Below are 21016 nucleotides of genomic sequence, written 5' to 3'. Positions count from 1 at the left end.
CCGAACATAACACGTGGAACCCACAGATGAAAACGTCACTTTCTCTATTCATTTGATTTATTTTACCAATTAGTCATGCACAATTCACAGACAGATTGGGTCTCCGCTGTTTTCAGAGCCCTTCAATGATCCACTGACCAAAAAATGATGTTCATCGAAAGCCTTGCAGCCCTCTTTGCTCTAAGTAAACTTGTCCTTGTAAAGTCCTCATTTTTTAAATAATTTGAGTGCTTGCTGTGTTTTGGTTTCGTCTGTGACTAATGTGTTGTAATATTTACCTGAAGGTTTTGTGCATGACTAACCTCGTATATGTGAGCAGATAAAAGAATGGGGAGTCATTTTTTTCTGAGGAACACATGAACATAAGCAAGCATTAACAAGTTCAACCTCACGACTCTCAGTTCATTTCTCATCCCCTCGTGTTACCATGCCTGTCTATCTTATTACTCATAATGTTCCTTCAATGTTGCAGACGCCATCGTCGGGTACAGGATTAATGCCACTTCGAGCACAATGACTTCAACCTTCAGATCTCAGGGATGTCACTGCTACGTAAAATGGAATTGGAACCTCAAGGAATAATGGCCAAAACCACAAAAACAAGACCCAGACAACATCAAATCTGTGAGGCCATAATCTTTCAATGTAACAACGCCTATGACTCTAATCTACCTTATTAATTAAAAAAGAGGGATGTGTCATTATGGTCAGGCCCTACATCCTATAAAACAAACAAGTCTTGCAGACGAAACACAGACACATATTTACACATACTTTCCTGTTACATTGTTTGATTGAAGGACGCTTCATATCAGTTCATTAGAGAGTCTGCTTTGCTTCAGCGTGCAAACCAGTCAGTGTGTGTGTATGTTAAGTGTAAGGCACTGCACAGAACAACACCATTTCATTTCCTCTCACTTTTTCTCCTCTGGATATACCTTTAAACTACATTACACAATTGATCACACCTACCTGTATACAGCAGGGAGATACACCATCTCTGAGGGCAGCTGAATGTCAGCCACACTGTTATTACTAGCAGATATACATATACTAGTAATAACAGTGTGACATGTACTTGTAGTAGCTAAAATGTCAATAATCCAGTATCTGCAGTAAACTTTTCCGTCAATTTTTTTATATAAATGTACTTTATTAAAATGTATAGATGTGTCCTTACGTTCTAGTAAAACAACTCTTTGCTGACTTGGCACACACACAAAGCTTTAAAACTTCTTTATTATATTTCACCCAAGTCACAAGGTAGAAAGCGAGCGATGGAAAAAGAGAGAAAAATACACACAGCACATTTCAACAGTCAACAAGCGCTGAGTATTTTCCTGTGGACCTTTACTGACATTAGTCGACGTTAAGATGAAAACTGCGCGTTGGCAGCAATCCATTAAATCTTCATGCATTTGTTTATCGTGTCTGAAGAAATTCTTGATAAATATGGGTAAAAGATGGGGGGAAACATCGATTCAGAGATAACCAGGAGACCTCTGAAGAGGGATGAAGAAGTGATGACCTTGGAGAAATGAAGCGATAAGGGAAAGAAGTTATTTATCCAGCTGCAGGCCACAGCTTCATCTCACTATGTGTGCTCTAGTTAAACTATACTCTCCTTACCTTCTCTATTGCTCCTCCTGTTACTATGTGGGATCACTGTTTCTCTTCCTCTGACTGTTATTTATGAACCTTGACCCCTCTGCATGGGTCAGCCCTCAGAAGTACAGCCCTGTTTTGTCTGAACTTCTGACCTTTGACCTTTAGTCTGGGGTCATGGCCATCAGAAGCAGCAGCAGAGGAACACCAGTGTGGTGACAAGCTGCTTCAAAGACGCACAAGCCTCTAAGTTGTTGAGCTGTTTCTTTTTATTTCATTAGTCTTTCCCAAAGGGACGTCTGAGAACCCAAAGGGCTCCTGGTGGGGTCAGACAGGTCTCTATCAAAATAAGGAATTGTATATAATCCCTGTCAGTTTGTTAATGATGATAGTTTAGTCAGAAACTGGAACTGTCTATCGTCTTTTTGCCTCTGCTGCTCTCTAGTGGCTCTAAAGTGAACACAACGTTCCGGAATGTCAAGGAATCAATATGAACCAGAAATGGTTCTTTCATTGAAATACAATGGATATTAAAATCTTCAAAACACAAGGTTTATTATGTGACAAATGGCATTTAAGATCAGTCCTACTTTTGGGCCATACGGTATATGTTTATGGGTTTCTGAATAATGTGGCTTTTTGTTCAGTTGAGAAGGAATTCAGAGAAAACCCGTGTACAGGGATTGAAATAATAAAGAGAGAAGTGGAGATGTTGAGGGTTATCTTTTTATGAATTCAATCCACCAACATTGATGTATTTTGTGTGTTTGTGGAGCAATACTACCAATGCATCTCTACTGAATTCAACAAGGGAAAATGCATATTCTCCTGCAGCAGGTCTTCTGGCCTTTTCCTTGCATCAGTGTTTGCACTTTCGGTGTCATGACCATTAAAAGCAGCAGCAGATAAAGAACAGAGTACTACAGAGTACTACAGAGTACTACAGAGATTCAATGTGCAGAACCATTTCTTTATAATCCATTAAGCAGCCTCTCACAGGGAAAATATGTTTTTGTTTGCACCCCAATGAAGTTGCTTTATTTTTTTATTATTTAGAATCGATATTATGTTGTCTACATGTGCACCTTAGCATTCTGTATACATGTATCCATGTACATTTTTAGTCTGGCTGCTTTGTGTTTGGCTGCTGCATTCAAGTGTTTTTCTACAACTTATTGCTGAGTTCAATAACTGGTTATTTAACTGGTTCATTAACTGGTTATTTAACTGGTTATTTAACTGGTTCATTAACTGGTTCAATAACTGGTTCTTGAACTGGTTCTTTAACTGGTTCATTAACTGGTTATTTAACTGGTTCATTAACTGGTTCATTAACTGGTTAATTAACTGGTTATTTAACTGGTTCATTAACTGGTTATTTAACTGGTTATTTAACTGGTTCATTAACTGGTTCTTTAACTGGTTCTTTAACTGGTTCATTAACTGGTTCATTAACTGGTTCATTTAACTGGTTCATTAACTGGTTATTTAACTGGTTATTTAACTGGTTCATTAACTGGTTCATTAACTGGTTATTTAACTGGTTCATTAACTGGTTCATTAACTGGTTCATTAACTGGTTCTTTAACTGGTTCATTAACTGGTTATTTAACTGGTTCATTAACTGGTTATTTAACTGGTTCTTTAACTGGTTCATTAACTGGTTATTTAATTGGTTCATTAACTGGTTATTTAACTGGTTATTTAACTGGTTATTTAACTGGTTCATTAACTGGTTCTTTAACTGGTTCATTAACTGGTTCATTTATTTAGTCAACCACTCCCCTGCTCTATCAAAGGGTTTAGATGTTTAATACAGCTAGTGCCACAGATAGTATTGTGATGAGTAATGAGTGTCTGCTGCTCAATTTGTTTTTTATGTCAAATACGCTGTGAAATTAAAAAAATAAAAGAGCAATGTGCTGTAGGCATGGCCCTTTTATTCTGAAAACCTCCGACCGGAAGTACTATTCCACCTCTCCCAGATGAAACAAACAGAGGCGCGTCCACGGTGACGGAGGCGCGTCCACGCTGACGGTGACGGGCGGCCGACGTTACGCACTGTGAGTAAAACATCATTGATGCATGTTACGTACTTACACTCTGAAGACTGTTATGTTGACGTCAGCTGACGTTAATGACGTCAGCTGACGTCAATGACGTATCATGCTGCCTGCTGGCCTCAAACAGCTGATAGAAACCGTGTGTGTGTGTGTGTGTGTGTGTGTGTGTGTGTGTGTGTGTGTGTGTGTGTGTGTGTGTGTCTGTGTGTGTGTGTGTGTGTGTGTGTGTGTGTGTGTGTGTGTGTGTGTGTGTGTGTGTGTGTGTGTGTGTGTGTGTGTGTGTCTGTGTGTGTGTGTGTGTGTGTGTGTGTGTGTGTGTGTGTGTCTGTGTGAGTGTGTGTGTGTGTGTGTGTGTGTGTGTGTGTGTGTGTGTGTGTGTGTGTGTGTGTGTGCAGTGCTCCCATCACAGTGTGTCCTCTGTGAGGTTCATGTCTCATGTCTCATGTCTCATGTAATGCGTTGACATTTCATTTCTGGTATTTATCATTAAGCCTTGTCTGTACTGACACAGTGGTGCATGCTGACCTCTGACCTCTCCTCTCCAGTGTGCAACAGCATGGAAACACAGAGGACAGAGGACTGAGAAGCAGCTACAGGCCTGCTGCCCGCCTGCTGCTGCCCGCCTGCTGCCGCCTGCAACCAAAAGGCTGTCAACACACAAACAGAGGCGTTCAATATGAGTGACTTAACAGAGTTTGAAAGATGCCAAATAGTTGCTGCAAGACTGTCCGGTGCATCTGTCACAAAGACTGCACAGCTGTTCAACGTGGCAAGGGGAACAGTCTCCAGAGTCATGACTGTATACATCAAACACGGACGAACAGCATCAGCAAAGAAGAACAGCGGGCGCAAGTCAAAGCTCACTGAGAAGGACAGACAGACGCTTCTCCGGATAGTCGACGAGCACCCTGAGTACACAGCATCAAAAATAACCTCAGAGTTGAACAGGCACCTCTCTCACACCGTCTCAGTGAAAACTATACGGCGCGAGCTGCACAAAGCTGGGATTTTTAGAGGAGCATCCAGTCGGAAAACGGAGGCAGAGACTGATGCTCAGAAGCCACGTGGAAAGAAACCGAAACCTGAACCTGAAAAAGAGAGTGGGACACAAAAACCAGGTGAAGAGAGCACGAGACCTGAAAGCCAAAGAAATGACAAAGAGTATTGCACACAAAAGTCTGTGGAAGACATAACAGAACCTGAACCCCAGGCTAGTGTCCAAGAGAACAGCATAGAGACAGCCTGAATCATGAGTCAGTGGAGAAGAGTACGGCACACAAAAGAGGAGTGACCTGAACCTCAGACCCGTCACAGAATGATGGGTTGTGTTTCTGCCTTTCTAATGAATCCACATTGGTCATATTAAGGGGAAATCACAGAATGCCTTCATCCCTTAATTTGACAAATGTTAAATGTGACTATGTATCTGAAATTACAGTTCAGTTTCTAGATTTTATTTATTTTTGCATGAATGCATAATGGTGCAACATTGTGACTTCTCCCGAGCCTTTTCATATGAACAGTAAACTTAAATGTAGACTGTTGAGAATTACCCTTAATAGTTGAAATATCCATACTGTTGATGTCTAACAGTACATTATGATATTGTTTGATGCAAAACACTCAATTCAATACAGAAAATGAATTGAAAAATTCACACTTTAATGTAATCTCTTTGCTTTTGTATGCTATCTTTCATGTTTGTAGCACCTGCATGTGCATAGCTGTGGCAGGGATAGGGGTGGGACACCAAGCATCAGACAACATGTGTAATGTTTCTACTGCTTATTAAAACATTACACTGAAAAAACTAAAGTTGTCTGTACGTTCTATTGTTTATATTGAAATACACTCTGCTCTGTTGTGTCAATGATGGGGGTGAGTATTCAGATACTTTACACATACTTTTGATTGATTCGTATTGCTTCTATATTCATCTGTTGCTTTTCACTGCTCTATATTGTTATGGTTGTGCTCATTTAACTACTTTAATACTGTTGGAGTTTAATCTTCAGCTCGCATTATATTCAGTTCAATCATCATATGTTTGTAGTGTTCATCACCTGTGATGATCTCTAAATAGTTTTCATGGGCTCAGAAAAGCAGCCAATGTTGAGCTTTGCATTGATACTTTTTTCAGTTAACCAAGGGGTGTTCTCTTTATTTTTAATAGTTCATTTATTTGAGGATGTAGAATAATTTTCTCAACCCATAAAGGAAAAACACATCCTTCAGTTTATCACAACTACAGCCTTTAAAACCCTATAAAGTCGATCTAAGAACTCTGTAACAACATGATTAACTTTAAATACATATATGAAATTAAATACATATATTACATTTAAATTAAATACATATATTAAAGTAAATACATATATTACATTTAAATTAAATACATATATTAAAGTAAATACATATATTACATTTAAATTAAATACATATATTAAAGTAAATACATATATTAACTTTAAATTAAATACATATATTAAAGTAAATACATATATTACATTTAAATTAAATACATATATTAAAGTAAATACATATTTTAAATTAAATACATATATTAAAGTAAATACATACATTAACTTTAAATACATATATTCAATTAAATACATACATAAACTTTAAATTAAATATATATATTAAATGAAATACATACATTAACTTTAAATACATATATTAAATACATACATTAACTTTAAATACATTAACTTTAAATTAAATACATTAACTTTAAATTAAATACATATATTAACTTTAAATATATATATTAAATTAAATACATACATTAACTTTAAATTATATATATTAAATTAAATACATATATTAACTTTAAATATATATATTAAATTAAATACATACATTCACTTTAAATTAAATATATATATTAAAGTAAATACATATATTAACTGTAAATTAAATATATATATTAAATTAAATACATACATAAACTTTAAATTAAATATATATATTAAATTAAATACATATATTAACTTTAAATACATATATTAAATTAAATACATACATAAACTTTAAATTAAATACATACATTAACTTTAAATACATATATTAAATACATACATAAACTTTAAATTAAATATATATATTAAATTAAATACATACATTAACTTTAAATACATATATTACATTAAATACATATATTAACTTTAAATATATATATTAAATACATACATTAACTTTAAATACATATATTACATTAAATACATACATTAACTTTAAATTAAACATATATATTAAATTAAATACATATATTAACTTTAAATACATATATTAACTTTAAATACATATATTAAATTAAATACATATCAAAAGATATGATATCAAATTGAATAAAACGTATTTTTACATTCAAATCAACAATACTTAAGACACATTAAATGTATTTGTTTATTTTCAGATCTACATCCGACGATGACGCAACATCAGCGAACGATGACGCGTCATCAGCGAACGATGACGCGTCATCAGCGAACCCGGAAGTGCAGCAGCAGCAGCAGTAAACACAGCTGCTGAGTAGAGATGGTGTACGTGTCTAACGGTGAGTGGTCCTCCTGGTCTCTCGTCTTCACAGCATAAATGTCTCTTTGTTGTTGACGTGACTGTCTCTGCCGAACACGTTCAGTTCAAACATGTTGTTTTGATGACGTGCATCAGAGCGTGGAGCTACAGCAGGCTACATGCTAACCGCTAGCTCGTTAGCATGTAGCCTAGCATGTAGCCTAGCTGGCTCTACTGGTCATCTGGATGTTCTGTATCTAAGTTCTGATTGGCTGTTGGATATCTCCCTCTACCTCCCCTCTATCTCCCTCTATCTCCCCCTCTACCTCCTCTATCTCCCCTCTACCTCTACCTCCCTCTATCTCCCTCTACCTCCCCCTCTACCTCCTTCTATCTCCCCTCTACCTCCCTCTCTACCTCCCTTCTATCTCCCCTCTACCTCCCTCTATCTCCCTCTACCTCCTTCTATCTCCCTCTACCTCCCTCTATCTCCCCTCTACCCCCCTCTATCTCCCCCCCTCTACCTCCTTCTATCTCCCCTCTACCTCCTATCTCCCTCTACCTCCTTCTATCTCCCTCTACCTCCCTCTACCTCCCTCTACCTCCTTCTATCTCCCTCTACCTCCCTCTATCTCCCTCTACCTCCTTCTATCTCCCTCTACCTCCCTCTATCTCCCCTCTATCTCCCTCTACCTCCCTCCACCTCCTTCTATCTCCCTCTACCTCCTCTATCTCCCTCTACCTCCCTCTATCTCCCTCTACCTCCCTCTATCTCCCCTCTACCTCCCTCCATCTCCCCTCTACCTCCCTCTATCTCTACCTCCCCTCTATCTCCCTCTATCTCCCTCTACCTCCCCCTCTACCTCCCTCTATCTCTCCCTCTACCTCCCTCTATCTCCCCTCTATCTCCCTCTATCTCCCCTCTACCTCCCCTCTCTCAGGTCAGGTCCTGGACAGCAGGTCCCAGTCTCCATGGAGCCTGTCCTTTCTGGTCAGTCTGTTCTGGGGAGCAGTGGATTTCGTCGGCCTGTTGTAAGAAGTGAATTGTCTTCATATTGTTGTATATGTAACGTGGTGGACTGTGTGTAGTGTTTCTGTGGCTGTACTCAGCAGTGCTTAAGTTAAACATCTTCATGTTGGCCACTCGTGTGCCAACCTTTACAGTGAGGTGGATTCATAGAGCCTCTCTCAGATATTACGTCATCAGCCAAAGCATTAGTGGTGTTTTTGTATAACTGCATGACTCTGATCTTCTTTGTCCTCTACCAGTTTTAAGACAATACTTCACCCTGACATGACAAAGGATGGATACGGTGGTTCGTCACGCTTCACTGACGGCAGAGGGTAGGTTTCATTTCTCTACTCTCTCTCTCTCTCACTCACTCACTCACACGTCCCTCTAGCCTCAACACTGAAGGAACCTCATCTGATGGTGGGAGTTTCGTCTGTGGACCCATGTATGAAAACAACAGGTTACTAGAATCTTATTTCAAAGTTCTTAATCCAAGGACAGTCCTGACCTGAGAACAGTTTGAATAGTATCTTATGCTGTTGCCCAATACATCAGTTAAATGAATTGCAGCATAGTGAGCTAAGTGCGTTTCTTATTTATGATGACCATCCTTCCAATAGTTTTCAAAAAACGAATATCATAAACGAATATATTTCCTTTTCTGTGTCCCTTGTTTGTTCAGTCCTCCAGGTCCCCCTGGTGGCAGGAGACGGATTGGAAGAATTAACCACGGTGGAGGTCCAGGGTCCCCACCAATGGGTGGAGGAGGATGAGGAAGGTGAGGATTTTTATCTTTATTTTTTATTAATCATCACCCATCAGTTAAACTCCTTGTTGGGGCCTGTATCACAAAGTGAGATCAGGGGTTTGTGGTAAGAAGTGGACTTAAAAAGATCAGTTTTGTAAGAATGTAAACATTTCTGTTGTTTTTTATTTGCCTCACATATTTGGAACTGATTTGGAGACATAACTCATCAATTTTATGACCCTCTCTCTAGGTAAACGCCTACACTTAGTGTGTAGGCGTGGGGCCTCGCACCATGTCCACTTGATGAGAACATAAACGAAGATAGTGATGTCATAGTGCTCCGGCCCCTCTTCATCGGCTGCCGCTGCGATGAGCAGCTTTTTGACGCCTTTTTGGGAATTCCTACACATAGGGACCAGAATGGCCGATACAGCAGCTATCAACATTTCCTCCCTTTATCCTCTTTACTGTCACACCCTTCTGGGAATCATGAAGTTAGTTTGTTATTTTGTATCTTTCTGTCTCAATAAAAATGTGATGTTTAACCATGTCACTACAGAGTTTGCCTTGTTCCATTACTATCACACTCTGTAACAATACAACTTGCCTCTGTACAGAGATAGGCAATAATAACCAATTGAGGTGGTATCCTTTGACCCTGTCCTTACAAAAACAATAAATTGAATATATTATAAAATATTCAATCTAATCAATGGCATTTGTTGTGGTTTTGAGTTAAAGGTTTATACTTTGGGTCACACAGGAGGCAACCTTGTGTTTCAATTCAATATGTTCATAATTCCAAGAAAGGAGCATTTTGTTAAAATCAAATGCAACAATTGTGTATCCAAGTGTGATGGGTTTATTTACACATATCCAAACTTATTATTTACTGAATATTATTAAAGACTATTAAAGCTATACAATAATCACTTTATCCGGGACAATGTTCAACATGTTGTTAGGAGTGCTATAATTGTCAAAGTGATACATTGCCCTAAACGAGCTGCTCACGCTACGCCTCCTATGTAGACACAGCATTAGATTCAAGTACAATCCGTTTGGTTTCACCAGACAAATGCAGCTCTCTCACGGAGCATTCGGACACCAAACCGCTGCCACTCCCTCTGGTGGATCCACATCTCCTGAGTGGTGTCCAGACACGCCAGCACTGCTCCCCCCTTCCACGATATCAGCCGAGCGTCCATGTCCTAGAGCACATGTACAGTAATACAGGTATATTAGAGGAGCTTTGTATTGAATTGTTTGCCCATCTCTTTATGATGCATGTACAGTATGTTGTGTAGCACTCATCTAACTCCAAACCTTCGACATAAATGGAAATATAAAAAGAAAAAAAAGATGCCCACTGAACAACATGCTACTTGGCCTACATTGCAGATCTGTATCCAACTTTATGACTGTACAATATATTACAGGTTACCTTTGGCCGCGTTATAACTTCCACGTTGTCTACCAGCCTTCTGAATGAGGGAGGCATCTTGTTGATGATGCGGTGAAGCAGAAACTCCTGAGCACCGTGAAACATGAGCCCTCCTCCCACTACCAGGATGGAGCTGTACATTTTGCGTTTGGTTTCGTCTGATGCTAAAAAAAGAATACAAGATGAGCTTAAACCGGACATCTTAAGCACCGTCAAACATCTGTCCTCCGCATCCGTCATTATATCTTTTTTCATCCTGTTCGTCCTTACCACAGCAGTCGATGCTGTGCAAGATGGCCTTATCCAGGCCCAGTGCTTTGCTCTCAAACTGGCTCATGATGGCAGTCTTCCTGGAGAGGTGAGCAGACAGGGGCTCTTCCACCTCTCCTGCACCCATCAGACACTCCCCCTGTGCAGGCCCGAACTCCATCTCCCCTTTCATCCCTCCTCCACCGCTGCCACTCCCACAGCCCCTGGACTGGTCAGAGAGCTCCCCAACGCCCTGACCGCTCATCTCGCCATCCAAACCACCACCGGGTCTGGAAATACCTTTCCGGTCTGCAGCAGATTTGGAGGACTGGTGAAGAAAATGGGATAATAATGATAATTAAAAAAAAAAAAAAAAAAAAAAAGAATCACAGAGCCTCTACTTGAAGAAGAAATAATTATAATAATTATTAAATAATATCTATGAGAGTGTGTGTGTGTGTTACCTGGTCCTGTTTGCTCTGTGTAGCCAGCAGGTAATGTTCATCATGAGGATCCTCTGAGTCTCCTTGGGAACGGTACTGAAGTGATGTCATCTTCTGACCTACGATGCCAAATGTGGTCGGGTAGAAGAGACCCATAGGTGCCTAACATTTTGCAAACACAGATATGAGCCTTAAAACATGAGGGGACACAAATACAGTTATAGATTAAAAAAAATATTTCCAGTACACGAGCTGGAGACTAAACAATGTAAAAGAATGTCAACACCCATCTTTAAAAAAACATAGTTATTCATTATTATCTACTTAAGTACCTGTAATTTCTCATCTCCTAGTCGAATCTGGTACAGAAGAGCTGGGGCTTCTGGGAAACGTGTCTGGAATTCGTGATCTTGTAGTCCTGATATGTCCTATTAAGAATAAGTGGAGGAAAGACACATTTTGGAATTTATCTGAATAACTGCAGAATACATTCTTGAGAAGGACTATGGGTGATTTAAACAGACACATAGGGGCCAACGCTGCTCTGAAACTGATCAAAGTACATCGCTTCAGTTCCCCAGTAGCCCCTCTAAACACAGACCACACCCCCTGACCAGCACACACTTGGTTCAGATGGCAGAAGGTCTCTTTCAGCTGCTGTAGTAGCTGACAGTTCAGTCTGCCGGACAGCTGACAGTCTCTGTAGGGAAAGCCCGCCCTCTGCAGGAGCCAGAAGAAAGTGCGGGTCACATCTGAGCCACCGTAAGCCAAACACAATCTGCAAAGTCCGACAGAAAGAACATACAATGTCACCGAGGGTTGTTCCCCTAAACCGGCAGTGTGCTATAACAGGACTGGACAAACACACAAACTGTTCATTTGAATCAAAGGGAATACAATTATTATGAGGGAAAGTAAAACATAACACACAACGCACATTTTGTTGCAAGGGAATGCAAGAGAATTCCACATTGAGTATAGTCATCTTCTGTATGTCACTATTCTGAGTCTCATGTGTTAAAGGGATCCATGATGTCTGCAATTACAACCTGAATGAATAAACTATTTCCTAAAAATAAATTAAAAATGGAAGTGGTTCTCATTCCCACCTGGAGTTCCGGTGGGACACGCCGTCCTCTACACAGCAAAGACTGGACTTCTGGTCTCCTACATCCACGACACACGCACTGCTCAACCCACTGCCAAATGTAGCACACACCGACTCCTGGTGCACGATGATCGCTACACACACACACGCACACACACACACACACACACACACACACACACACACACACACACACACACACACACACACACACACACACACAGGAAGGACAGGGACAGAGCATGAGGAGATGCCAAGAGAGACATTGAATGGTTTCTCAGCCTGCCATGAATTTTCTATTGCAGAGGATAACAGTGTATGTATACATTTCTGTTGTGTACGCAGCCATACATGTATACATGTGTGTGTAATACCTGAGAAGCCCATATTAAGCAGCAGCATGTTGACAACTTCTTTTATGTGCTGCCTGTTATAGATGTCGGGGACCAGGAGGATGCATCTGTAATACTGGCAACAAGTCACAACAGCAAAGCATTAATGTGAGAAGAAGCGTCATCAGCGTAGCTTGATCGTATTTTCATTCATTTCTACCTCAACATGTTGCAATTCAAATGTTCTGATATGAGGAGAAGAGGCGGTTTCTCCTACCTTTAAGTCTTTGAGGGGGATCTCCAGTTGCTTTTGTATAACGTGACTCCAGATCGTCTCGAGGTCGGCCAGCACGGCGGTCAGCGAGCCTCCGGTACCGGCGTGCACATTAAGCTGACCTCTGACTATTGGCCAGTGGATGTTGTAACAGTCAGATGGATTCACATAAAGAGCCTACATGATGTAAGGATGGAAGCGTGGGTGTGGGGGTGTGTGGGGGAGAGAAACATGGATAAAACAGAAAAAGAGTCTAGGTAATACAGTTTTAGATGTCTTATTTATAGAAGTTAACAGACACATGGACTGACCTCCTCGCCCACCAGATGAGGAGGCTGGTGGACTGTGTTGGTCCACTTCACCCTGGAGCTGCTGTCTAGTACTGCCGGACGGATCTGACAGTTATAAGCTCTGGCCTTAAGACACAGGTACAACAAGAAAGATTATTTAATGAATTTCTGCACATAAAAGCATACAGGACTTGTTCATAGTACTTTTTAGCAACCAATCAGCCCCTGATTTACTCTTGAACCTTTCATACGGTCGATGCAACACATCGTGCTTCACATTTCTTTAAAAAAACACCACTTACAATTTAAAAGCAAATATGTAATCGAACCATGTTTTTGCTGTCTGTGAATATTGCAGTACTACGTATGCAACTATTCCCTTTCTTTCATAGTACACACCTGTTCAGCGGACACAGGTGTCCTCCGCACTCCGTTTGACATTTTCTTGGACCAGATGGCCTGGTCCACCATTTTAAGCCCATTCTGCCTCTGCTCATTACTCTCTGACTTCTGTTGAACAGGATGCAATGAGGGTAAATGACACAAATATTTAATTAATTTCAGTACAGTGGAATAAGCCACAGAATAAAAGAGGGCTGAACAAATAACAATAACAATACTGCAGTTTATAAATCGCAGGAGGCGCATTAATTGTTAAAGGAGAAATATGTGTCAAAATACCATTTGAAATTCTATACTGTCATTCTGCGAAGCCGGAGTGTATCGGGTCATGAGTGACTTACATTTAGACCGTCTCTCAACAGCCAGGCGTCTTCATATCTAGGCTGTCCCGTTTGTTTGTGTCTGCGGGCTATCACATGGGGGAGCGTCACCGGAAGATTATCTGTTGCTCGGCCAATGCGGAGAGTCCTTGAACCCGGGTGGATGACAACTATGAAATTGCTCTGTATTTGCTGTAAAAGGGGAAAGTATATAGACAGAGGGAAATGATCAGCGTTGACGTAACCAAGTCATGCACGACAAAACTAGAAATCACAAAAGTACATGGACACCTGAACATGACACCAACATGTGATTGCTGAACATTTAAGAAAGGAGATGATCTGGTGACTAGTAGTTCTCTTGAATACCTATGTTGAATACACTTATTGTAAGTCGCTTTGGATAAAGCGTCTGCTAAATGACTGTAATGTAATGTAATAAAGCCATTTACATTGTGCTGGAACAACCTCTTCTCTTCTCTAAAGGTTTTCCACACAGTGTTCGAACCTGGCTGAAGGGATTACTTCCTCTTAGTCCCGCAGCGGGGAAATTGCAAATTTCCCCACTGTGGGACTAATAAAGGATTATCTTATCTTAAGAGCATTAGTGAGGTCCAACACTGATGTTTGCTAAACATTCAGCCTTCCAGTTCATCCCAAAGGTCAAAGGTCAGAGCTCTGTGGAGGCCAGTCAACTTATTCCACACCAAACACAGAAAATCAGTTCTTTATGCAACCCAACCAGTGTGGTGTTGAAACAGGGCAATGGTCTCCTCCCACTGTTTACTCCAGGTCAATGCTGGGCAGAGTGTGTGCATCATTACAGTAACGCTCAGATGTGTTTCTAATGTTTCTCATCAATGCAAACCGGACACTTCAGGGTTCAGCTGCTGGTCAGACACTGCACCTGAAGGCATCGTGATGTCGTCGTTTTATTGGTTCATTTTCATTTGGTCTTGGTATTTTATCATATATTTGTTTACTATATTTTACCATTATCACTTGATTTTATTTATTTCACTTGTTATTTCATTTTGTTTCTTATGCACTGTCTTGCTGGCTGGTCTGTCAAAGCACTTTGTAAACCTTGTTTTTAAAAGGTGCTATATAAATAAAGATATTATTATTATTATTATTATTATTATTATCACTTTAAAGCCATTCAAAGATGCGTTCAAGCTCTATCTTTATTTTGTTGTATAGTATGTGTATTTATTGTCTGTGTAGTTGTATAGTATGTGTATTTATTGTCTGTGTAGTTGTATAGTATGTGTATTTATGTGTATTTATTGTCTGTGTAGTTGTATAGTATGTGTATTTATTGTCTGTGTAGTTGTATAGTATGTGTATTTATTGTCTGTGTAGTTGTATAGTATGTGTATTTATTGTCTGTGTAGTTGTATAGTATGTGTATTTATTGTCTGTGTAGTTGTATAGTATGTGTATTTATTGTCTGTGTAGTTGTATAGTATGTGTATTTATTGTCTGTGTAGTTGTATAGTATGTGTATTTATTGTCTGTGTAGTTGTATAGTATGTGTATTTATTGTCTGTGTAGTTGTATAGTATGTGTATTTATTGTCTGTGTAGTTGTATAGTATGTGTATTTATTGTCTGTGTAGTTGAGCTGCTGCAACACTTGAATTCCCCCATGGGGATCAATAAAGGAATATAATAATAATAAAATAATAATAATAATAATAATAATAATAAATAATAATAATAATAATAATAATAATATAATAATAATAATAATAATATAATAATAATAATAATAATAATAATAATAATAATAATAATAATAATAATAAAGTGACTGACGTTAAACCCCTGCACGTGCAAGCTGAAGGGCTGAATTATATTATATTATATTATATATTATTATATTATATTATATATTATTATATTATATAGTCTATACTGTATGGGTCCTCACCTCCTGCAGCGGGTCGGGGATGAGCGGAGGAGCGATGGGTCTTTTCACGCCTCGTTGCTGCTCCTTCTCCTTCTCCTTCTCCTTGTCTCGCTCCTTCTCCTTCTCCTTCCCGCTGTCCTGCTCCTTCTCCGCCTGAGTCATTGCTGCTGGAAACCTAGAGACTTAACGTTCATGAATAACGAGCCGGGGACTCTTGGTGCCTCTACGCGTGTCCAGCAGCCCGGACCTTCCTCTACTTCCGTGTTTGATCACGTGGTTCAAGAAAGCGGTTTCTATTGGTCGAAAGAGATCGCACTGGGCACCGCCCCTTTTCTGTGTCGAAGGTTCTTATTGGTCAACAGCATTTGTTTTCTCATTTTCATGAAGAGATGCTATTGAAGCCTATTTCCGCCACTGTGGGGAACTGAATAACAATCCTGTACGTCATTATTTTGATAAATATGTTATATTTTGAAACTAACAAATTCAAATGAAAATACCTTTTCTCACCTCTACTGTCAAACAACACTAATGTTTGCTGAACCAGCCACTAGGGTTGTGACAAGTAGCAGTAAAAGCAGGAGACAGGGATGCTGCTTCTTGACATATTTCATTTGCAATGTCAGAATGCATTGCCATTTAAAGAAAGAGACACAAAAACTAATTTAGTATACCAAATTGGACATTGAATTGCATATTGCCAAATGCATTACAATTAGAATAACGTCAGTAATGGTGCATCTATGGACACCATTAATAAACTCCTGAGGACCTAGAACCTAGCTGTTTACCAGGGCCATCGTGTTGATTAATCTAATTGTTTTATCATGTGTAAAGAGTTCTTGGTTTCCCTGGACGGCGCTATAAGCTATTATTATGATTATTATGATAATTAGCTAAAATGAACCAGCATGTCCTACTTCTGAAGAGCTGCCATGTAACTGTAACTGTTGGTTCTGAGTTGAACTCCGATCAGAGTGAGGAGCAAAAAAACAAAAACAAATTGGGACACCCCCACTTTTGACAAAGCCCCCTGGTCTACTGGGCCCCTTGACCTATTCCCAGTAGGATAGTTCATTCATTAATTCCTGGAGATATGTGTATGAACTGTGTATTAATCCCATTCAGGCTCACGAGATGCAGGAGCCTACCCTAGCAACCACTTGTTTCTATTTAATTGATAGGCTATTTAAGGATTGCAGATTAAATAAATATAATAAACAAACACAAAAAAAATACATTCTTTTTAATATCTTTTACACATAAGGAGAAGTTGTCTTTGCTGCCTTTTTTTCTTTATTTGTGCCAGTGAAAAAATAGAAACTATAATGTTGTACAAAGTAGATTAATAGGCTACAGTATGCAGTCCTGAAAAAAAAAACAGAGACAATTATCCACCCTGCAGTGTCCAAGCCAGAGTTTGACCAAAATAAGCTAGGTCTATGCCATCTATAGGATAACATAAATACATATATAAATAGACCCATCCTCTTTATCCATCAATCTAAACATTTTCATTACAAATCTTCAAATAATAGTAACCACAGATTTCAATGGTTCAGCCCCTCTGAAAATGTTTGGCTGACCTAGCTTTTCTACAGCTTCCCTTAACTTCACTGTACACTTTTCACTGTAGGCAATCCCCGGTCTGAAGATCAGATCTGATATCTTCTTGCCATCCCGACTCTCGGTATGAAGACTCCTACATAGCTTGTTCAAGTCCTTCATCAAACAAAAAGTCTTGCAGGCCCTTAGTTCCGGCGCAAGGTTACTACTTCTTGTCCTGCTGCTCGCCCAGTTGCACCACCCAGAACTTAGCCAAGTCGCTGGCACTCTTTGCGTGGCCTGCCACCATGTTGAGAATCAGGGGGTAAAGGTCGTGAGCTGAAGCTGGGATGGAGAGCTCTGGGAAGGTGTGGTTGGGCGGAGAGTGGCTGGGCAGTGAAAAGGACTGAGAGAAGAGAGTTGTTTTTTTAAATCACTTGTAGCAGACGGCAATCTAATAATGATCAATATACATAAAAGTTACAATCTACCTTTGGACAGACAATGAGGACTCTGTGTGCAGTCTTGGCCTTTTCTGCCAGCCAGCGCATTGGCCCCAGCTCTGCGATCTTCCTTTGCTGCCACATGTCGACAGCCACGCTGCATCCGCCTTTCCACTGTAGGAACTCTGCGAGGGCCACCACGGCCCGCTGGAAGGCTGAATCCTCAGCAGGGTACACCACAAGCACAGGGACCGGAGTCATGGGAGATGTAGGCAACATTCTGAAACCCAATGAGTTGGCAACATTGGTTCCACAGCTTTTATCTGGAGAGTAAGAAGTCAGTAGAAAGTAGGGGTTAGTTATCCTCAGCAGAGTGTCAAACATTTCACATAACCTAGAGGGGATTTCCAAATGTTTTTGTGGTGAGCCCAAACCTGACACATTTCAGTACTTCTTTCATCCAACCTTCACATCTAGCAATGAAAGCATGTCTCATTTGCAGATAAAAATGCTTCTAGCTAGAGTAGTTAAAGCTGCATTGTGTGAGAAAGTTCACTGTAAATTGGTTCGGAGGAATTTTGCAATTTTTAAATATTTTGATCCAGTAGCTTTGTTACTGAGGACATGTCCAATGCATGTTTACAAGATTGGCGAGTGATCTTGTGCATCTATCTTAAGTTGAGCATGTTCTACCATTCAACATCTGCAGTTACGATGCCTACAAGGTCCTCTCCCAACTAAATGCATGTTTAACAAGTGGTTTATTTACAGATTATGTAGCAGGAACTCAGGATCATCAAACAGGCCAGTCCTCCAAAAATGGCCGCCGCTATGCTGGTGAAGTTGACATTACCAGGGACAGCATATTTTCTCTCGTCTGCACAGACAAACAAATACAAACTATTAAAAATAATTCACTTCCTGTAATAATATTGAGACTCTACTGCAGGACTTGAATTATTGGTGCAATCATACCTGAAACGTAGATCTCATTTGCAGTGAAATCTAAAAAATAAGTATTCTTAGAGATAGAATTATGATCATCATTGTATTATACATTATATACAGACATGCACCAGTAAATGAGATTGCTTACGTATAGGAACAAAGGTAGGCGTTGGTGTAACACCTGAAAAGAGAAACAGAGAAGAAGGTTTCAACATTTTACTCGTATAAAAATGAAAAATGTAAAGAATAATCAAAGGAAGTGGAGAATAAACAAAAACAAGAACTTACGCCGTATTGGGCGAGGTATTGTGATTGTGGTAAACTTGTAAGGGAGGTCACTCTCGGGCGGAGGCAATGGCAGATTGGCAGCTTGGATGATGTACAAGCCATAGGTTGCTTTTACTAAATAATGGAACCATTTCTAGATTTGACAAGATGTCAATGCATTAATCTCACATATGTCTATCATTTCAAACTCATTTTGTGCAGAAAATCACAGATTAAACACAGAAATGTAGTAGTCCAGATTCCGTGATACCTCCTTTGAACCGCGGAGGTCTGCCTTGGCCAAAACTGGGTTGTATATACAGTGGTACTCTGATTCCCCCCCAATTGTGATCCGGGTGCCTGTCAGATATTCAATACTGGCTGCAAAGAGACAGAAAATGTCAGACATCCTGCATAACTAAAGACAGTTTGTATAAATGATAGATTTATTGTAAATACCATATCATTTTTCTCTCATCTCCAGCTTACCCTTCCACACAACAACTTTAATCTTAGCAATGTCCAGCAATGTTAATATCACAATGATGAATGAGTTTTCTGTTGTATGTGCCACTGTTAACCCATTAATTGTGTTGTGTCATATTATGTTATGTTTCATCAATTAAAATGTTTTAAAACACCTTTCGATGTTTTACTACCATTAGGGGGCTGCGATGTCGGGATGGATGGATGGATGGATGGATGGATGGGTCAAACAAGCACAAGACTGATCACATCAGAATATGATTAGAGGGATTTATTACTCAGTTTTAGATTTGTTTGGAGTGTCAATCAATGCAACACTTTGTAATTCTAATTAATAGTCTCTTACAAGCTTATTGCGTTGTAGCAGAGGAAAAGCTTTCATGAAGTCAGCTTATTACTTTTACTTAGGAATATCATTATTATTATTATTATTATTATTATTATTATTATTATTATTATTATTATACGTAGTAGTATTAGTAGTATAAATATATATATAAGTATAAGTTGTAGTAGTATTCCCCAAACTACCATCCCAAGTGTTTGGTAAACTGTATTAGTAGAAAACAAGTAGTTTTATAGTTTCCATCAAAAGTGTTGTATCTTACCATCAATGTTGATTGCCCAGCTTATGTTCATCATATCATTTCCTTCCACTGTCACTAGCTCCACTCTCAGGTCCACAAGGTGAGACGGAGAGGTATTACTGCTAGGAGGGAAATCTGGAAAAACAAACAGTGATGCTATAATGTGTAGCCTATTTTAGTAGTCTCTGAAATGTAATCAGATGTCAGATAATTCAGCCATTTAAGTGAAGGGCTGTATACTTTATGTTGTGAAATGCTCAATGTAAAAATATTAATCACATTCACAATAATTTGGAATCTGGAGCAACCTGCTTGGCCAAAGATTGTATTACATTTTAGGCAGACATTTCAAATAAACCTCTGTTGTTTACGCCTGGCCTCCAAATAAAATGTAACCTGGCAATGCAATGCATTTACTTATAAAACCTCTTTATATTCGTTAGACTGTATTCCTTCATCTGGTTGGCTATGTCTAGAGGTGATGGGATTTCCACTTGTGTCATCCTGCTTAATGATCCAAGTGTTACATTTTCATTCAAATAGAAAGCTGGATTAAGAATAAAAATAACTCAACCGTATAGAAAAGCTTATAAGATTGCTCTGTTGTAAAATAAAACCCACAGTGACCTTAAACCCATCAGACCTCATCCAGAGAATGAATAACACATCACTTACCATGGAATTCATCACACTCCACTTTCTGCAAAGAAATCCCAGAAATACATTACTATATTTCATTTTAATTCAACTAATGGTTCAGTTGCCAAAGTGGATAACTTACAGTCTCACAGGATGTCACCTGGGCCAGGTGGTAGAGCAGAGCCAGGCTGGCTCCCCACATCCTGCACATCCTGCACATCCTGCACACTGTACTGAAGACCAGAGCTCTGCAGCCTCCTGCCTCCTCACCAGTTCAGTGGACTGTCAGCTCCGTTATCTCTTAAGTAAATAGCGCTAAGCCCCGCCCCCGCCGCGCTAAGCCCCGCCCCCGCCGCGCTAGGCCCCGCCCCCCCGCCG

General features: G+C 39.5%; 3 protein-coding genes across 3 annotated transcripts in view; 1 reads left to right on the top strand and 2 right to left on the bottom strand.

The window, feature by feature from the left end:
* Window positions 1-9500, top strand: part of selenok (selenoprotein K) — a 91984-nt gene extending 82484 nt beyond the window's left edge. The window contains exons 2-6 of the mRNA XM_054609168.1: window positions 7171-7227; window positions 8129-8219; window positions 8457-8531; window positions 8882-8977; window positions 9198-9500. Of these exons, the coding sequence (XP_054465143.1) occupies window positions 7209-7227; window positions 8129-8219; window positions 8457-8531; window positions 8882-8972 (276 nt within the window). The 5' untranslated portion in view covers window positions 7171-7208 and the 3' untranslated portion in view covers window positions 8973-8977; window positions 9198-9500. The remainder of the gene's footprint in view (window positions 1-7170; window positions 7228-8128; window positions 8220-8456; window positions 8532-8881; window positions 8978-9197) is intronic.
* Window positions 9501-9798: 298 nt separating this feature from the next.
* Window positions 9799-15985, bottom strand: actr8 (actin related protein 8). The gene is made up of 13 exons (XM_054609595.1): window positions 15745-15985; window positions 13831-14001; window positions 13487-13597; window positions 13109-13213; window positions 12801-12974; window positions 12566-12659; window positions 12193-12325; window positions 11708-11861; window positions 11416-11511; window positions 11105-11245; window positions 10662-10968; window positions 10392-10555; window positions 9799-10158 (listed from the first exon to the last, which is right to left on the bottom strand). The coding sequence occupies exons 1-13, from the start codon at window positions 15883-15885 to the stop codon at window positions 10015-10017; spliced, it is 1935 nt and encodes a 644-aa protein (XP_054465570.1). The 5' UTR covers window positions 15886-15985; the 3' UTR covers window positions 9799-10014.
* A 1026-nt stretch (window positions 15986-17011) lies between these two features.
* LOC129100130 (uncharacterized) lies at window positions 17012-20883 on the bottom strand. Its single transcript, XM_054609673.1, is given in 11 exon segments — window positions 17012-17497; window positions 17499-17674; window positions 17760-18034; window positions 18481-18588; window positions 18687-18716; window positions 18808-18840; window positions 18948-19080; window positions 19198-19307; window positions 20021-20134; window positions 20675-20699; window positions 20781-20883. Coding segments are annotated over 11 exon segments (1329 nt in total). The 5' UTR covers window positions 20859-20883; the 3' UTR covers window positions 17012-17250.
* Window positions 20884-21016: the final 133 nt, after the last annotated feature.

Source organism: Anoplopoma fimbria, chromosome 12, assembly GCF_027596085.1.
Source record: "Anoplopoma fimbria isolate UVic2021 breed Golden Eagle Sablefish chromosome 12, Afim_UVic_2022, whole genome shotgun sequence".
NCBI classification, from domain to species: domain Eukaryota; kingdom Metazoa; phylum Chordata; class Actinopteri; order Perciformes; family Anoplopomatidae; genus Anoplopoma; species Anoplopoma fimbria.
This window is presented reverse-complemented; position numbering and strand designations above follow the sequence as displayed.